This window comes from Haliotis asinina, chromosome 16 (genome assembly GCF_037392515.1).
Source record: "Haliotis asinina isolate JCU_RB_2024 chromosome 16, JCU_Hal_asi_v2, whole genome shotgun sequence".
NCBI lineage: Eukaryota > Metazoa > Mollusca > Gastropoda > Lepetellida > Haliotidae > Haliotis > Haliotis asinina.
In genome coordinates this window covers 2,676,243-2,695,704 of record NC_090295.1, presented here as the reverse complement: position 1 = coordinate 2,695,704, position 19,462 = coordinate 2,676,243, and the positions used below count along the sequence as shown (strand labels likewise).

The window sequence follows — 19,462 nt, the reverse complement described above, 5'->3', positions numbered from 1 at the left end:
GTACGCAGTTTAGACTAGCTGTCCGACTTTCATTTATTGGAAGTCGCGATGTCTGAGCGGGTTAAGTGGCTAACTTTGTGTGCTTTCAAGCTTCTCGTAAATGTTGCTTAATAAGTAAATCCCAATCAAAATCCCAATCAAAATCCCAATGCCAGAATAAAAAGTTTTAGAAAGATCACCATATAATGTATCGACTTTACTTCCTTGGATATTGAGATATTCTTGTACAACACACTGCAGTATAAACGTGTTATCGATATAAATGTTTGATCAAAGTGAACACTTTGTTAAATGCACTCAATAAGGTGATGCCTCTCTTATCCAGATTATCCAGATTAGTCAAATCTTTTTTATGTAAGGGAATTATAAATCCAACCGATCATGTTTTAGAACAAGTACCTCTTTTCAATATTAAAATGAACACAGGCTCAAGATATTGTACAATCAAATAAGCAGAATTCTTGGAGAGCTCTGGAATCGTCGTATCTATGCTTGGAGATCTGTTGAGTTTGTAGTCTATTTCTTCTCTAATGTGATATGTTACGATTGTTATTTGCGTTATTGCTTTCAACATCAACTGCAAACAGACTTCTAAAATGTTCAAACCAGTCGCTGGCTGGCTCGAGCTGTGGACGATGCATGTACTGGGATGTCCTAGAATGACCTGGAATGTTTTTGAATGATGTAGGATGTCCAATGATGACCTGGAATGTTTTTGAATAATGTAGGATGTCCTGGAAAATACTACAGTGTCTGGGTCACCATTTATAGATGGGTTGAGACAGATTCCGGGTTCAAATGAAGCTTGCCAGTTAGGCAGACATCATTGGTCGACCCCCAAGGGTCACCCTTCCAGACATCATTGTTCGACCCCCAAGGGTCACCCTTCATGTCTTCCTCCACCACCACCTCCATCTTCTCCGTGGCCCAAGGTTGCGGGTCCCCCTGGGCCATTGTCCCGAACACGACAGTTCCCAGGACACAGAATCCAGCACACACGTAGAATACATTCCGCCATTCTTCCTGGGTTTTCTGTAAACACACATATTGCATAAACTTCATACCCGTGTTGGTACTTTTACAAAGAGGTAAACGTCTTCAACATGTACAATTTCCTGCAGGGTCTGATGTAATTTACAAACTGTTTGAAAACGGATTGGAGGAGGATGATTTCATAACGTTCTAGTTATCCGAAAAGATCTCGGTGTTACAATTGTATCATCTGGTCGCCATGGAACTAGATATGACGTTGGTGACATTATGTTGAACAGCATGCGTACTATTCGGCCATCATGAAATAGTCTGTATACTGAATAAAAGACGACCTTGGTCAAGTAGATGGAAATGCTGCTATGTAAAATCCTATGAAAATGGTCTAAATTACGGTCGTGCGGTTGAACCTTTAGCCTTAGTTCACATAAATCCGAGACAAATGTGAGAGTCGGTGTCGAACCCAGACACTTCAACACTTACGTTGGGTGTTAGGGCGCCGGCAAGGAGAGGTGCTAACATTCCCGGCGTTGTTGCAATGGTGTTAGAAAAACCAAACAATACTCCAGCGTATCTGTAACAGAAATGTGATATTGTTTTTCAGTCTTATCCACCTCTTTGATAAATAACACTTACTGCACTCGTGCATGCAGGCATGTTCAGTTATAAACTTTCTTGAGTTTGGCATGGAACACAGACCAGTCCTTCAGAATACCCTGTCTCCCAACCTGAATGTTCGTTTCGATGTTTCAAACTATAGCTAACGGTGAAACGTACAACTGTTTGTGGTTCAAGAACGTTTAACTTAGTTTGAGTACCTACACTGGTTTCAGCATGCTTTATACACACATACCCGACACAGGCATAAGTGGTCTGGATCCCAATCCACTAGGCGTTCTTAACGTAACGACATGCTCTACCTCCATAGTCTACCATAAGGTTACGAATGTGGTAACGGTACAAATGTTTTGTGCTCCGAGACTCTCTTCGCTAAAGTGTACCCACCTTGAAGCAAAGTCAGCAGTGTTGACGAGGACCCCTGCCGACCCCAAACCCAAAAATGACATTGCGGCCGACAGTAGAAATACTGCATAGTAACGTCTCTCGGCGTCCATGAACCCTGTTCCTATCAGACACCCACCTGCCCCGAGGAATGCTGGAAACATTCAAACAAGATATGTTTTGATTGAACAAGTCTCTGTCGCAATGGATGACCGAGATTTTATCAGCACATTGTACCGGTACTCATCTGAACTGTTTTTGTTTGCTGTTTAACACCACACTCAGCAATATTGCAGCTACATGACGCTGGTTGTCAGTAATCAAGTCTGGACCACACAATCCGGTGACTGAAATTATGAACATTGATCTATGCAGTTTGAATGGCATGCAGCCAAGTAAGACAACCTCTTACAGCACATATGGGTTGCTGAAGGCACATAGACGGCCTTGACCTTGACCTGCCCTGCACTGAAAAGAGTCGGCGATCTGATGGGACATAGTTCATATTTAGCCAATGAGCTCCCTGGCTCTGTTTAGTGCTGACTGTGGCTGAAGACTCAAATCTGGATATTCACAGGCCTGTACTGTACTGAATGTCAAAGGGATTCCATCTACCCAGCGAAGGACACGTGACAACTTCAAAATTAGGAATTTATTGACACCAGTTCTTATTTTCGGTGTCAAATGCATCTATCATATGACCACCAGCCGGTACGAGAAATGAAATCGAACAACAGTTACTTTATTTATGACATCATATGAAAGTGACGTCACACAAAACATTCTGACGTTGTGACATCGTCGTATACGACCAATGCACATGGGTATCTTGTACAAGGCAGTCAGTTGTCCCTCAGTAAATAATGATATCTAATATTCCTTAATCAAATTATTTCAATAATCCAAGATTATTTGCAAATGTTCCTTATGGTATTAGCTCACATATGATAAAGCTTCGGTTCCTGAACCGTTTCGTGTCTAAAATGATTTCAGTATTCAGTAAGTTTTACCCTCTTTTAATAAATAAGAAAAAGTAAAATGTCATTCAGAGAAATTTAAAAGACTAAGTGCTATTTCTTTTGAATACATGAACCTCAATCCTATGTTAGGGTACATTTCCTTTTTGTTTTTTTGTGTTCTGTCTCTTAAATGAGTCGACACGATAAACTCAAAACCGACCAGTAGATTGGGCAATAAACTCAATAAAGACCTTCAGAACGATGGGGTAGCACAGCAGTTAAGGTGTTAACTTCGTGCTGACTGCCTTAGTTTGATTCACCAAACTGACATAACGTATTCTCGATAATGTGGGAAGGTTATAGACTGGTTTGTTTCGGCTTCAGAGGATATTGTTACAGTTTGGGAAGCTTAGTTTCCTATTTTGGTGCTTTTTGTTCCGTTTCGGTGTGTATGATTTCAGTTTTCATGAACTCATGGGCGTGGTACGCCCTGACGCTGTGATAACGTGAAATTGTTAGGTAGAAACCTTTCTTCTAGTTCCCCTCGCAGTAGCCTTGTTTGAAGAGGCCAAAACCAGTGTTAATTCAATCTCATTTATTCAGTGACTCCCCCACTCACTTACCACCTGACTGAAATATACGCCGAGCGGCCGTAGTGCTGAGGTATTTCCTTGACCGGAGGAAGTCGGAGAGATTACCAGCCAGCAACCCAAACACGAACTGACAGAGCGAAGGGACCGACGACAACAAGCCGTTCTAGATGACAGGAATAGTGTTCGTATATCTTTCGCATAAACAAATCAAAGTGTTTAAACCACAATGGCAAAATGAACCACGATCATAAACAGACCGCCGTCATTCAACTGGACCTTACCGAGTGCTCGAGCCTTGCACAAGTCTCTAAGGTAAACATGAATATTTTTTAAATGATAATTTCTTAAAAAATGATAAATAAAAGACTGTACTGTCAGCTTGAATAGACATGCACTTTTGAGGGATAGATTTGCTATACATCCATGGCCTCAGCATTCAGTATAGCCTTGAAGCAAGGCTATTGAAACATAAACAACTCCATACATATACAACTCACCGATACATGTAGAATATTGATGGCGGCATCACGCAATATTATACTGACAGAAGATCATGTACTTACCTCTGCAATATCGAAGTGCAGGACTTCTTTCATAAACGTGGGTGTGTTTGTGGTCAGAGTGTAGATGAGCCACGCGAAACAGAAATGTGCCGTTACAAACGACCACATCGCCCTTGACCTTAATATGTCCGACCATGGCGTTTTGTAGTTCCGCTAATAATGAAAGAAACTGCAAGTTAATGCTGGAAAGAAGGATGCTCCTCGTTTCAGTAAAATGTATCGTACATTAACGTGTTTTCGTGGTTATCGTGTTCAAAACACCGAGATCGCCTAAAAGTGATCTTCAATCGCCTAAAATGGTCTTCTTGTAAGAGACGATTTAAGGGAACGGGTGACCAGGTTCGCTCACTTCACTGATACATATCATTGTATCCACTCCCGTAGACCGATGCGATGCTTATGTTGCAGATTGTCTGGTCACTTTTTTTTCAGACCGCAGCCATAGGAATAGAATGATGCTGAATGTGGCGTAAAACTAACCTCACTCACTCTCTCGAGATCGCTTAGACAGTCAAATACAGTTTGAGCCGACGAAGTCAAAACATTGAATACAGAACAGTCTAGTTTCCTGTTTACTGGGTGCCGTCCTATTGCGCAAAATGAGGCTGGGCAGCTAGAAACCTTTGAATTGAAATTACATCAATCTCATTGTGCATTACAGAACTACCCTGAATACTCGCTAAACACATAACAGGAATTTACCGCGGCTACTTCAACTTCAAAACCGGTTACTGTGTCCCTTGCAGGTTTCCATACTTCACAGACCTTACGTCACAAAATGCTGGCTAACTATGCTCAGATGTGATACAGATCAGAATCTGATTTTGATTTTATGTTGCATCAAACAGTATTTCAGTTGCAACAGTGACTGACTGAGTCAGTACTGTTTTATGCCGATTTTAACATTATTCCAGCAATATCACGGCGGGGGACGCCAGGAGTGAGCTTCATCCAGTGTACCGTTGTGTGGAATTGAACCCGGGTCTTCACCGTGACGAGCTGATGCTTTAACAATAAGGGCACCCGACCGCCGCTTCGGTCAGAACAAGCTGTGTCAAAGGTCCTTGGAAAATTGATGTCGGTCCTCACCGATTGCCTCCACTCTCAGCAATAGCCCATTATGTGGAGGCGGTCGGTAGATAAACAATCCAGTGATCACCCGAACCGATAACGTTAGTCGCCTCTTACGACAAGCACAGGTTGCTGAAGACAAATTCAAACGCGGGTTCTTATGAATAGGTTTATAGACTGAATATAGTTCGTTGGTTGGTTTGTTGTTTAACGCCGCACTTAGCAGTATTCCACCTATGTGATGGCGGTCTAAAAATAATCGAGCTTGGATCATACAACCCAGTGATGAACAGCATGATCATCGATCGACGTAAATTGGAATACGACATCTGTCAGGGAGTCTAAACCGACCACGATATTAAATATGGAGACGATCATGTGGATATAATTCTTTAATAAATGAATCTGAATTTATGGAAACATATGTATGCTGAAGGAGGATAAGAAAATGTAATGACGGAAACATTTTATCAGATTGCAATCTGAGAAAAGAGATAAGGATAAGGAGCTCATGACCTAAGCATCAAGGATTTTTCACAGATGCATACGTTTTGTTTAATGTGTTATAAACCTGAATCATCATGATATCGTTTAGAAATATTGCCAACCTGCGATTTCTCCCCTAAGCTACGTATGATGTAGTTCCGCTCTCTCTTGGAGATCCGAGGATGTTCCGCCGGCGTGCTGGCGATCAGTAGAAACCACAGAAAGCACCATAAGATTGATACAGCTCCTGTATGTATGGAGACGCAGCAGTCAGATACACAGAGGTTACCATACTCGATGATTTCCGAGGTATGCGTTTTGATAAATCTCCACTTGTACCCTGTATGAATCTACGGCCCTATAATTGTATTACCTCGCTTTCCACATTGTCCCAGAAATAGAGATGGCGCTTTCGCTAGTGATCAATCAAAACGTTTAAATATCTTGTGTTGGTATAATTTCCCTTTTCAACATCCATGGGTTTTGTGATCTATATATTACACATACGGCGGGGACACAGTCTATTTCATTGGTGGCATATCAAGCACACGATGCCGGATGTAAACAAAACGAAATGGACATAACTCTGCCACGTCTACGTTATAAATGAAAATAAACAATGAAAACTATTCATCTGAAAAATATAACTAATGCCCAGGACACCGAAACTAAGTCTTAACTATTCACAAATCCAATGGTTTTTTAAATGAAAAAACCTGATTCAATAGAGTTATACTGTTAATTAGAAGTATCGAGGTGGCAACAGAAAGGTCACAGTTGTAACATTGATCACTATCGTTGAATAATCTACTTTGGTTACACAACGCCCGTTGGATAGCTTTCAACTGCTTCAAGAACATCTGTTTCCAATAACCCAAGTTATGTCAAAACACATACTCAGGACACGTCATATAAAACATGCTCTCTCTAAATGGCATTATGAAATTATCACACACGTGAACTTTTAGTCTCATCTCCACACAGAAGTGAAACCCGGACAAACAGGTTCTTATGATGTCATCCGGATTAACCAATATTTGGCTGTTTTACTGCATATAGATTGAAAGACGTTCAAACATCAATGCTAAATATTAGGTTCCGAATTCCAGAGTGCTCCTGACTGTCAGGGTTACACTATTCATGTTCAGGCCAGCATTACATTGAGGGAGGAACAGTTTGGTTTGGATAAAACCGATGAAAGAAAATCGATTTTAAGGCTGTGGTAAATGTTTAACAGTGTCATTGATATAAAACAAACATAAACAAAAAACATTCCAAGGTTCATTAAGTAACAACATAAGGCATACCCTACGCAGTGAGTGAGTGAGCGATTTTGGAGCTTTGAAAAGTATTTTAGATACGTTATGGTACGTCAGCTCGCCGAATGATGGAAATTGAAGTGATGCAGATCTTGGTGTTACCACAGGCACCCACGAATACTGGTATGGTGCTGACAAACACAGATAGAAAAGTGTCAAGATATAATTTTGGACCTACGATCATAGTTTCCAGGTATAAAAAACTGTCTCAGATTGACAGCCCTATTGGGTGTCCTGCAAGGTTTTGGCTACTGTCACTCTTTCTTACGCCTCTCTCTCTGTTTTAAAATGGGTATGTCTCACTCACTATTCGACGCTGTCCCCCAGCAGACAGTCCCAATTCCCCCACCCCAGCCCTACCCGCTCTCTCATTCTCATCTTCGTGTTTACCTGGGACATAGAAGACGGACCCCCAGCCATGATCGAATCCATAGATGCACAATAATCCTGATATCGTGAAAGTGCTTATTATTCCAAACGGGAAACCTGGGGAAAAACCAAAACATTCTTTACTTGCATTTCAACTGTTACTTTTGAAAGAGGAAGGAACGTGGAATCGACAAAGAATCCATTCTGGATTCTGGATTCCTTACGTTGAAGCTACATTTTCCATTTTTATATTATATTTTAAATTAAATATTAAATCATGTTAACAAAAATGCGTTTTCCTATGCAATTAACACATAAAATTTAAAATTTTCGATTCATTATGATATACACACTGCAACAACTCTTAAGTGATAAGTCACATTGTGACCCACTATTTTCCTGATCATAAAATTATTATCAAGTTAGCAGGGCTTTGGTCGACTTCACTTGCGCCTGTGTTGAAACTGTGTTGAATATTTATTACATTTTCCTTGAGGCTCTTGAGATACAGTTGTTTAAACATCTGATGCTTTTTTATTTTATTCCTCACTGTTTCTGATTTGAAAGACATCTTGAAGCACTGACCTGCATAGCTGATAGCTACAAGGATAGTCCTCTCGGACGGTGGTGCCCATCGACCAATCATGGCCTGCGTAGTCGGATTATAAACTCCCTGAGGAGAGTGCAAAGAGAAAGGACATGGTCCTGAACATTTCGTTATTAGTGTGATCGGCATTTTAGAGGTTGGTGAGTCAATAGTAAGGGACGCATCAAGCCTAAAGCTATAACTGGTATAAGAATCTACATCGTAGATTATTCAGAGCTTCATTAAATGCATTTCCCTGTTTTAACGAAATGTATGGTGGCCTTTGGTGATTGTATTCTGATTGGAATTTCCATAAATCCCGTAAAAGGCAAATATTATGAATGACATCTTCTTTTTTGTATGTTACAACCTTTCTTGGCTATTTCTTGCTTCTTGGTCAGGTGAATTCGTCATCCATAATATTTGCCTTTTACTTGCAAGCGAACTTCTGAATGCTTCTCAAATCTATCTTCAAATTTCATCATCATAATCAGACAGGGGAGACCTACCCTGACTCGCTGACTTGCTTGATCCATGCCATCATAATAAACCTGATAGATGCCTACATGAAATGCAGTACTTCATTATGCCTCTTAACATACGTACCATAGCCAATCCCATCATCACTCGCAGCGCATACACGAGGTAAATGGAGGTCCGAGCGCCGATTGGTAGAAGCACAGAGGTGATCGAGCCAATCAGCAACCCAGTTAACATGACGTATTTCCCGCCATATTTGGCGGCTAGCATTCCCGAGGGCAACTGTGTTACGATGTAACCATAGTAATAGGCGCTGAGAATTCCAGCTTGTTCTGTTTTGGACCAGTAGAACTCGGCATTCTGAAAATAAACGTTTGTCCTTGCATATGTAGTTGGAAAAGTCACCCTTTTATGAACTGTTGTTTAAAAACTATTTTCATCCATTTCGGTTTCATAGTTTTTCTAAAATATAACAAGAAATGGATGTTTAACGTACTCGTCACCATTCGCCCTTTCTATAACCTCAGAATAACACGGGTTGGTCACGTGATACAGACATCGTGGACTGTGGGATAACCTAGTGTTTAAAGAGGGTGTTACGTTTTGCACCACTATTACCAACATTCCAGCAATGTCACGGCGGTGGATACAAAATGGGTTTCACACAGTGTACCCATGGGGAGAATCGAACGCGGGTTCTCTGCGTGACAAGCGAACCACTAGGCTACCCCACCGTCCCATAAACTACACTAGTGCTCATAGCTGCTCATCACGTTTTTGCTTTGCTTTCGAAAAATGGAGCGGTGCTGGTCGCCCAGTTATTAATACGTTCGCCCCTCAGGTAAAGGTTCGAATTCCCATATAGGTTCAATGTGTGAAGCAAGTCTGGAAATTGCTGCGATATTGATAGAAGCGCCGTAAAACCATACGCACTCACTTATATAGGTAACATAATTACATTACATTTGTTGAAGTTTCGTGACTGTTTTCTGTCGAATAGCATTTTAATAACATCTGCACTATAATGTTCACTTTTTTTTAATTGAATACTCCGGGGACCTTAACAAGCCATTTTGACAAGTGTAAATTATGTTCAGATTGTCCTCACGGAGAGCGTTTAGCGCCAGGCTTCAAATATTGCTGTCTCACAGTTCTATTCTGTCCAACCCTTGTTGTAACGCTTAAATTATTGATACATGGAACGACTGCAGATTGTCCTCATATTCGAGTTATGATACAACCATACTGATAAATATAAACATTAAAATTAAAACTACAGAAATTATATACCATCCCAAAAAGAAACGCATAGGCGATTTGTATCTTAAAAACCTACTAATTACCTATTGTGCTTTAACAATCATCAGAATATGTAATAAAAGGGTTGATTACATGATTTTACACTATCTGAAAATGTTGATTTTGATGAAATGTCTTACAAGGATGAGAAATTGTGCATCAAAGAGCATTCAGTGTCTTGCAATAAAAATCCAGATTATACTCTGAAATTGGCATTCGTTTTGAAGGAGTTTAAAGGTCAAATCACTACGTCACGTCTTGACTCTATGACACTGAACATCGCCATTTGAAGAATACATGCTGGAGAATACCAATCCTCTCTTGCCAGCTGCAAGTGTCGAAATGTTAGTCTGAGCACGATACATGGCTTGCAGCTCGTTGCAACGAAACAGGTAAACAAATGACTGTCCCCGTACAGGCAGACCTCGAGATACCACTGCAACTCAAGGTCGGTACATACTACAGTTGTGTGATCGTACTAATACGTGTGAGACCACAACAGCCAGGGTGCCTGAGCATCAGAGGATGTCCAGTCAAACTGTACGGAACAGGATGAAAGAGATTAGTCTGAGAGCCAGGAAACCCGACTTAGGGGTCGTGCTACGTCGTCACCATCGCGCTCAGCGTCTCTGTTATCTAAAAGTATCCATTTGGTTGTACTGGCATTACTCTCTTCTAAACTGGTCTGAAATTTCATGCACTAAAGTCTATTTGTGGACAAGTTATGCATGTTCGCAACAGATTTCTCGTCTATGCGTTTCTTTTTCTGGCTAGTATACCTAAACATTAGTCTGGACGTGAGCTATACCTTTGACTGTGCGGTAGTCGTTGTGCCGTTAATGTAGCTGTCGGTGTCGTTGACCATGCACACGATGCCCACGCTGAGGTTGGACCTATTGGACTCAACCATGACAGCCCCCAGACATGTCATTAACACCAGAATTAATCTCTGAGAACAACAAACGGAATCTGAAAGAAATTAAAACGTTTTTCGCCAGATGTTCTAGAAGAAACCGCATTTATTGGCTATTTGGATTCACAAATATACAAATTGATAATGAGATGATAAACTCATCAATAGGTTTGCATCAGCAGGCAACGGAACATTAGATTTGGACTTTAAGCAATCAATCCTTCTTTGCAGGCCCATTAAAATTAAATAAATAAAACATGCATAGCTATACTTCTCATGACTACCAGCACATACCAAAGCTTGACGTTCTCAGTTAAAAAGCCGTACAAATATACTGTGCCGTTTGCGTAATGAGGAGGGGTTTTTTACTGCACATTAAACTATCCAGCTTGGTTGGTGTTCCCAAACGTTTATGGGAAAGAGATCTTCCGAAAATAGCAAGCAAGCATGCATCCAACGAGCCAACTGCCTAAACAAACAACTACACAAACAAGCAAACAAGCAAGCAAGCAACTTAATTACGTGATACAATGTTATTCGAGTTCAAGAATTACAACCACAAACTACCCAATGAGTTTGACATTCCTAGTGGAGTACATAGAAAATGTTACTTGCTTCTAAGTGGAGTACACTGAAAGTATTAGAAGAGCCCAGAAGAATCAGAAAACGACATGTATGTGTGAGGCAAGAAAATGTTGAAGACCCTTGTCCCGAGGAACATCAAACGACCAATCTCTCATCGTACTTACGGCTAGAGTTGTCTGTATCATCGGACGCTGGTTGCTTGTGCTGAGGTCCAGTGGATACGGCGATCTTTCCTGTCATGGTGTCCCTTTGAAGTGAACATCATCTTGTTTATTGCGACATGCATGTGCTATATTCTTCACACGTTATTTCCCCAGTGCATATGCTATATTCTTCACACGTTATTTCCCCAGTGCATATGCTATATTCTTCACACGTTATTCCCCCAGTGCATATGCCATATTCTTCACGCGTTATTTCCCCAGTGCCTATGGTATATTCTTCACACGTTATTCCCCCAGTGCAAATGCTATATTCTTCACACGTTATTCCCCCAGTGCATATGCTATCCTAGACACATGTAGTCACATTTTGATCTCTTTTTCGAAACGTCCTTAAATTTCTCAGCCATACCATGGGGTAGATTTTAAAATATCTATGTATTTGTATTGTTGTTTATTCTACAATATATTCTCAGCAAATAGATTCAACGTTGCTGCTGTTTTCTGCTGTCTCCCTCATGTTCGCCTGGCTGGTACAAGTACCCAACGCTGACCCCGTCTGGTAGTGGTTTCTGCTGTCTCCCTCACATTTGCCTGGCTGGTACAAGTACCTAACGCTGACCCAGTCTGGTAGCGGTTTCCGCTGTCTCCCTCATGTTTGCCTGGCTGGTACAAGTACCTAACGCTGACCACGTCTGGTAGAGGTTTCTCTTCTGTTTTATCGCGACGTGCTGCTGGTAACGATTTCATGGATTAAATTTTTATGTCATTGATGGGTCTCTTGCCCATGAGTCGTGTGACTTCGCGGTTGATGTCAACTACCACTCTCGGCAATGTACTTTTGTCAATGTGCAGCCAAGCTGTCGTTGAATATCTTAATCTGGTTGAACCCGAAACTGGCAACGAGTTTTCAGAGTTTTTCTTCATTGCTTGATCTTGAAAACTTTACATTGGCATGTTTTCCCAAATTGTCCATGGTCTTGCTGAACACTGAGTTGTTCTTGACCTTGAATGTTTTTTTCTCTCGAAATTGCTGGTGACCACATTTGCAAGTCCATGTTCAGTCAGATATAACGTTCCACTGAAAGACTTTGGTCAAACCTGAGCACTCGGAGGATTTTCGTGCATTTCATGCCCAGAGACAGGTGCAGCTGCAGGTTGCGATGGTGAATAATGTATTTCATTTTGTTCCTCAAGTTCGGCATGAGTGTTTTGACATTGACCGGCTTGTTGTTTCACAGCTAGGTTTGTTGATAATTGGACATCCAAGCCGGGGTTCACCATCAATCGTTCGGGAGCCAAGGGATAGCTGTTGTGCGAGCAATGTAGTATTGCTGCGTATTCCAAGTCCAGTTTGAATAAACAGACTCTGTTCGAATCCTGTGCAAGGTTCGCGACAATGATTGAGGAAACCAATTTAAATGCCCCTGTGTAGAGATACTGGCTCATGGCCCAGCTGTACAAGTTGTTGCTGTCGAGGTACAGGAGGTGTTTGGTCAGGCTGCCGGGGTCGTGGCCTTTCACTAACTTTTTGTTGGCTTTGTCATAATTTTTGGAGGCCATGGACATCATGTCTCACAAACCCTTTTCGATGAAAAGGTGCATGCCATACTTTCAGCTTCACGCCCGTCTTTTTCAACAGGGCACCCCAAGAGAGGAGAGGAGAAATACCATGCGGGTTCCAGGCCATCACAAAAGCTTTTGTTTTAAGAGAAGATTAAAACGACCATGCACCCGAACCTGCAGGCTTTGTGCTCTTACGTTTTGTGCGTGAAGCTTTTGTCTGAGGATGGAGAAGCATTGTCGATATTTGTAGTGAGGATGACAATCAGTGTAAGTCACGTAAGCCATGAACATCTGTTGTTGGCGAATTTCAAGATGGTGTAATCGCTTCCGGGCAGGTTGTTCAGACTATTCAGCTGTCTATCGCACGCCTTGACAATCCTACGGGTACGATTCAAGCAGGTCAGCTCGCGTGAAGCTGTGCAGGTACCATTCACAAAATTGTATCTTTCCATCATGGTTCGATTGGTCATACAACAGTCTGTTAGAGTGTTTGATCCACGCATGGTGCCTTGTTGAATCATGAATAAATTGATCATCTTGCTGACCTATGCACAACTGATGCATTTCCTTTGTGTCTGAATATATTGACGGCGATGTGGTCGTTCTGTTTTTCGATTTGGGTTTTTTCGGTATGTGGGAGATGGGCGAAAGTTCGTCAATGCCGTGCCAGTTGAGCCCGTTGTCTTCAGGATAGCTGGAAAGTCTGTCCGAAGGCATGGTGGCCAGATACACCATGGATCGAATTGCCACCCTCATGCAATTGTCTCCTTTGCTTTTGACGTTGACCGTGCTTGATTCTCAGCAGTCGGTTGCTTTTGTTGAGGTAGTCACTTTTCTTCACAATTGTCCAGTTGTGCATCCATAATCATGTACAAATATAAGTGAAATTTGCCCTTGGCTTGAGCCTTCTTAATTTGGAGGGTGATTCATCGTCCATGAATCGCATATCCAGCCACAGTGGAAACTTGTTGGTTTCCATGCTTGGCTGACGGCAGTTTTGTTATCTTGCCCCACTGCTGCTGAGCCCTCATGCCTTCACTGAACAGCTGGTTGGGCATTCCCTCAAGTGTAACTTCTACCTTTGTGACCTCGGGCTTGAAAAACTTTTCACTGTCTCTTTCGAATGGTTTGTAGTCTTCCATGGGAAAGATTAAGATGCCTTTCATCTATCATGCCAGCACGTTCAGGTTGTATTCCTGACAGGAGAATGAGCAAAACCACTGCCAGTGCCACCAGTTGTGCGACTGTCACAAGTAGGCAAGGAAGTTAGAGAAAAAAAAATCTGAAATCGGTCAGTGAAGCCCTTGCCAAGCAAAGCCACCAAAACACTTCCAGGAATCTCATGACTGCTTGGCATGTTATAAAAATGGGCACAAACTCGGTCAAAACCTGTCGTCGTCACTGTTGCTAGACTGGTGGACAACCAAACCATGATCCTGCCAACCACCAGCATTTGCAACTGACGTGCTGCTGATTGATTGCCTGCATATGCAGAGGATATCGAGGCTGCTGCTTCTGACCTCGTCATCAGGGGATGACTTCCGACAGTGGCATCATGATCCTTATTTCTCCGGTATTCGTGGGGCCACAACATTCAGGACGTTGATATTGGGATTAGCGATTTGATCGGCGGTTGTGATGACAATTTCACAATTTTGTTGTTGTAGCCCACCACTCTGTTCATTTTCAGTCGCATGTCACTCTAAGACATGTACAGTCCCAGACCAAACACAGGTGTTTTCCAGCACATTCTGAGAACGTTATGTGGCACTCGGCAGATCAGCTGGAGATACGATGATATCCTCGACATTGGTAATGAACTGTTTCTGCACGTCGTAACCCGTCCCCTCACTGAGATGTCAGACTGTGTTTGCACCTGTACATCCACCAGTGCTCACACATATGTTCGAATCGAATCATTCAACCAAATGGTAACCACGTGAGAAAATCGTTTCAACGTGTCCAGCATAAACATTTTCCACTCGTCCTTTTGTCTCAGGGCTGCTCTGCCTTTGAAACAGTGAAAGCAACCACACCCTGCAATCATCTCACCATTTGTTGCTTGACAGAGTGAAGTTCTATCATAGTAAACCTCATCTCAGTAAATTATTGATGACTTCGCTCCACTGTATGGTTGTCCAAACTGTGGGTTTTGTGGTTATGCCAACTGACCGTTTTCGGATCAATGTCGAATTTGATGCGGCAAATGAGTTCATACATACGCCGATCATATGGACTGGATGCATGTGATCTGGTAGTACACATGATACGTGTACTCGGACCGACTCATCGCGACGCATGTTGTTCAATGTGATGACCCAAACCGTTCTTGCACCACTCTGACAGAACTGCATTGGGTTGTTCAACCAAGTGTACACTGTTTTTTTTGTTTGTGACTGAAAGCCTATTCTTTTAAAATACATTGACAAATCACGCTCGAAAGTGGGAACCATCCTTGACATCCACCATGATCTTCATCTGATGGCGATTTGAGAGTAAGACACTCTCCGTGTGTACATATCAAACGTATATACGATAGTGTCTTGCGTGTATGTAACACGTGCATCACGCTCCCGGGAATCGCGAGTGATGAACCCATTCCAGTGCTGCATGTGATCGATAGCACATTGGGTCAGCTCAAAGTCACTGTTTGAAACATCACATATAATCTGCGATGGTCAAACATCAGCACAGAAACAACAAGATCTTTATCGATGATGCACGCCACATGTTGACCAACGTTATTACAATGTGTGCATGCTGAATGATGAAATTTTCGAGCCCTTCGGAGCCAGTCTAAAACCCAACAAGTCGATTGGCATGCTAAAGTTAATGTAAAGAGAACGACTCATCAAACTAGGACAGACACTTGGCGAAAATTGCCTGGGTTTTCTAAGTACGACGTCGAACCTTGGGAAACCATCATGAGCTCAAAATTACTGAGACTTTTCCCTTACTACAAGTTGTGCATTCAGCTCGATCAGGTGAGTACCACGAGCAGCATTCAAGGTGAACGGCCTTCCATCCTGCTGAGAGGTGTGGTGGTGATACCTCAACATGACGTTGCATGTATGATGAGGAATATCGAGAGTTGCATTTCATTCAGCTGAGAACACCCCTCGCCTTGCTAACATATAACAAGTACGGACCCGTGAAGGTCCCGGGGTAGAATAGGCCTTCAGCAACCCATGCTTGCCATAAAAGGTGACTAGGCTTGTCGTAAGAGGCGACTAACGGGATCGGGTGGTCAGACTAGCTGACTTGGTTGACAGATGTCATCGGTTCCCAGTTGCGCAGATCGATGCTCATGTTGTTGATCACTGGATTGCCTGGTCCAGACTCGATTATTTACAGACCGTCGCCATATAGCTGGAATATTGCTAAGTGCGACGTAAAACTCAACTCACTCACTCACTATAACAAGTACGACAATGACAATATGTAAGATCGTTAGCCTTTCACCAGACTGATCCCATGGCAACTAAAAAGTGAATATTTCCTACACTATTGGACCGATTTACTTGAAATTTTGGCAGGTGTTTAGGAGATAAACATACTGTGTTGGGAAATCAGAGGTATATAACGAAATGATAATAGCTCCAAATTTGATTTGCAACCGAACGCGTAGCGTGAGGTTTTAAATACAAATTTAGAGCTATTACAAGTTTGTTATATACCGCTGAGTTTCCAACACAATACATTTATCTCCATTCTACCATAACCGTGTTATTCAGATTTTAAACAAGTACATGATTTGTTTGAAAATCAGAGGTATATAACGTGATTATATACTTCTGGATGACTTTGATTAGACAATCACAATCCAGTATTTATGGCAGAATTATGCTTTAACAAAACAGGATTGGAAAATTATCACCTAAATTACAACAAAATTACATTTTCCCGTTTTCACACCTGACCACATGCTCACTTAAAAGCCCATATTTGGCCGACCAAATTTCGCATGCACATCTGTAGTAATAAAGACAAAGGCGGTTTTGGATAAGGGACTTTTACAGGGCCCAGTTTATATATTGGGCCCATGAGAAGGACCTGGTCCAAAACTGCCATTGTCTATACTACTAGACAAAAACCCAGAGAAAGTGTCCAGATATTTGGAGAAATGCTTCTAAATTAAAGATGCATACGCTGGCCTGGACGAGATGGCCTGCAGGATCTGACAATAGAAACACAATTGGTGTTTTTTTTGTTGACAGGCTTGCTTATGTTTACCCAAAGATGAAGATAATGAAGGACAACTCTGAGCTTGACTAATGTCATGGTAGCAGCCATACAAGAACAAGATCACTTAGCCCCGCCCACAGATGTTTTTATGCAACAAGGAAGGACATGTTGCGCGTAATTGTTAATCATAACATGTCAACGCTGTTTCTGGTCATGACAGGTCAAGGAACCATTCAGAATCAAGAACCTGTTGGTTCTGTAATAAGCATTTGTCATATATAGAGACACTGCCCAGAACGTTCCCAAAACTGAAACTAGATTGCCTTCCTCACTGTGTGGCTAATGGGGGAGAAAAAGGTTGTTAAAGACCCAATGCAATTAATTCAGTAGGTAGACCAAATTCCTGAACAGTTAAAACTGAAAAAATAACATAAATATAGGTGTTTGGTGGATTGGGGTGCAGAGGTTCCCTTCATGCATAGGAGAGTTTATACCTTAATTAAACATACATACTAACTTCGTTGAAAGAAAATAGCCTTACTGGAGTCACTATTAATTCCTTGGAAGTAGCAGGTAAAGTTAGTATTGATTTTACTCTCAGAGGTGCCATCTTAAAGCACTTAAAGTTAAAGGAAATATGATACTGGGACGTGAGTAGTTGACTGACGCAGGGTTGCAAGCATGAGAGTTGGATGGACCTCCATACCTCAGGAAGAGGACATTCATGTGTCCTCTGTCTTTTGACTGGCAAGAGACACCTCAGAGCGCAATAGCGTTCAGAGAGAAGGTCAAGCATTGGTCACCCTTTGAACCTGACAGTATTTATCAGGTAGTGGGCACCAACATTGGCCGCCGGTCAGGATTACCAGTAATTCCATTATCAAGTTGAATAAACAGAGAGATTTACCGATTACGGTGCTGAATGCTACCAACTGCTACCAGTTAAGAAGAGGATGTCTCCCAGCAGATTCTCAGATGTCCCAATCCACCAACCTTGCGACTGTTCCTGGGGCACCTGATCCAGTCAAGATGATATTCAACTCTCTGAAGCAAATCAACATTCTTAGAGAACTAGGCAAGCAGATAACCAACGTGAGTGCAGATAACAGTGACCCCCTTGCAGCAGGTGATAGAGACCTTGAACACACAGGTATGGAAACCTTGAATAGAGTTACAGGTAACCCCCCCTTCCCACCCCCACCCCCCACGCGCACCCCTCCTCCCCCCATCCCCCTTTTCCACCGTGCCAGGTTTCTTAACAACCTAGGATTAAAATTAGGGTATTGGCAGGTCGGTATCAACATACATGACGAAGAGCAAACAGCTTTCACTTGTCATAGGGGAAATTTTGATTTTTCAGTGATGCCCATTTAGGAGATAAACATCATGTGAGCACGGTAATATATTTGGTACCGATGGTGTCAGCAACGATAACACAATACTCAACAACACCCGAAAATTGGCCAACACATGTTTATCGACATCATGAGTACTGCAGTGAAGTGTCATCAGCTGGCCGTTTCACCTGGTTCCCATTTCAGCATCTGGAGCTTCCTCATCTGTGACTTCGTTCTAACTTTACGTCACAATATGATTTGAATGACGTCACCACTGTTGATGACACAGCAAAACAATAGTCTTGTAGTTTCTGGGAATCAAATACCATTTGATAATCTTTTTCAGCTAATCAGACTACAGAACACAGTGACCTTTGGTTTAGAATTGTTTATGTAATGCACCATCTGTGTTCATGGAATTAATAAAGTTCTGGAAGGTATGGATTTATTTGCCCTCACATATCCTTATGACATCCTGACATTTTCAAGAAACAGGGAGGACCATTTCGACCACATTCAGGCATTGAACGTCCAAGACAGCATTACCTCAAGCCGAAATGACCAGCAGGAGTTTGTCCAGCATGAGACAAAATATCTTGAGTTTACAATCAACCAAGATGGCATCAAGCTAGACCCACAGAGGACAGAAGAAATCAGAGGTATGTCCACACCAAGAGGTACACAATTTTGTGGGCATGTGCAGTTATTACCGTCATTTCACCCCAGCTTTTCAAAGATTGCTATTGTGACGCTAAAAAGTGTACACAGATGCCAGCAACACCTGCATCGGAGCGTGTTTGACTCAGCTACATGTGGATGAAAGCCAATGCACTCTTACAAACTGTACAATGTCAATGGTCAACCATCAAAGAGGACTCGTATGCAACCCACTATGCCAGACAAAAATTGAATCATTACCTTCACAACGCCAGCTCAGCCAATTTCAGCTATACCTGTATGATAAGTGTACAAAATAGTATATGAAAGGACAGAACAAC

The 19,462-nt window shown here is 42.0% G+C and overlaps 1 protein-coding gene across 2 annotated transcripts; it reads right to left on the bottom strand.

The window, feature by feature from the left end:
- Positions 1–181: 181 nt before the first annotated feature.
- LOC137267568 (sialin-like) lies at positions 182–19,462 on the bottom strand. 2 transcript variants are annotated; one of them, XM_067802050.1, is made up of 13 exons: positions 19,383–19,462; positions 18,035–18,171; positions 11,380–11,462; positions 10,526–10,686; positions 8,545–8,778; positions 7,938–8,025; positions 7,374–7,469; positions 5,787–5,911; positions 4,108–4,260; positions 3,575–3,707; positions 1,996–2,146; positions 1,474–1,564; positions 182–1,032 (listed from the first exon to the last, which is right to left on the bottom strand). In XM_067802050.1, exons 3-13 carry the CDS (start codon positions 11,453–11,455, stop codon positions 766–768), a joined length of 1,575 nt encoding a protein of 524 aa, XP_067658151.1. In that variant the 5' UTR covers positions 11,456–11,462; positions 18,035–18,171; positions 19,383–19,462; the 3' UTR covers positions 182–765. The 2 variants fall into 2 exon arrangements, with proteins under 2 accessions (XP_067658151.1, XP_067658152.1); XM_067802051.1 differs by having other exon boundaries at positions 18,121–18,171; positions 19,383–19,446.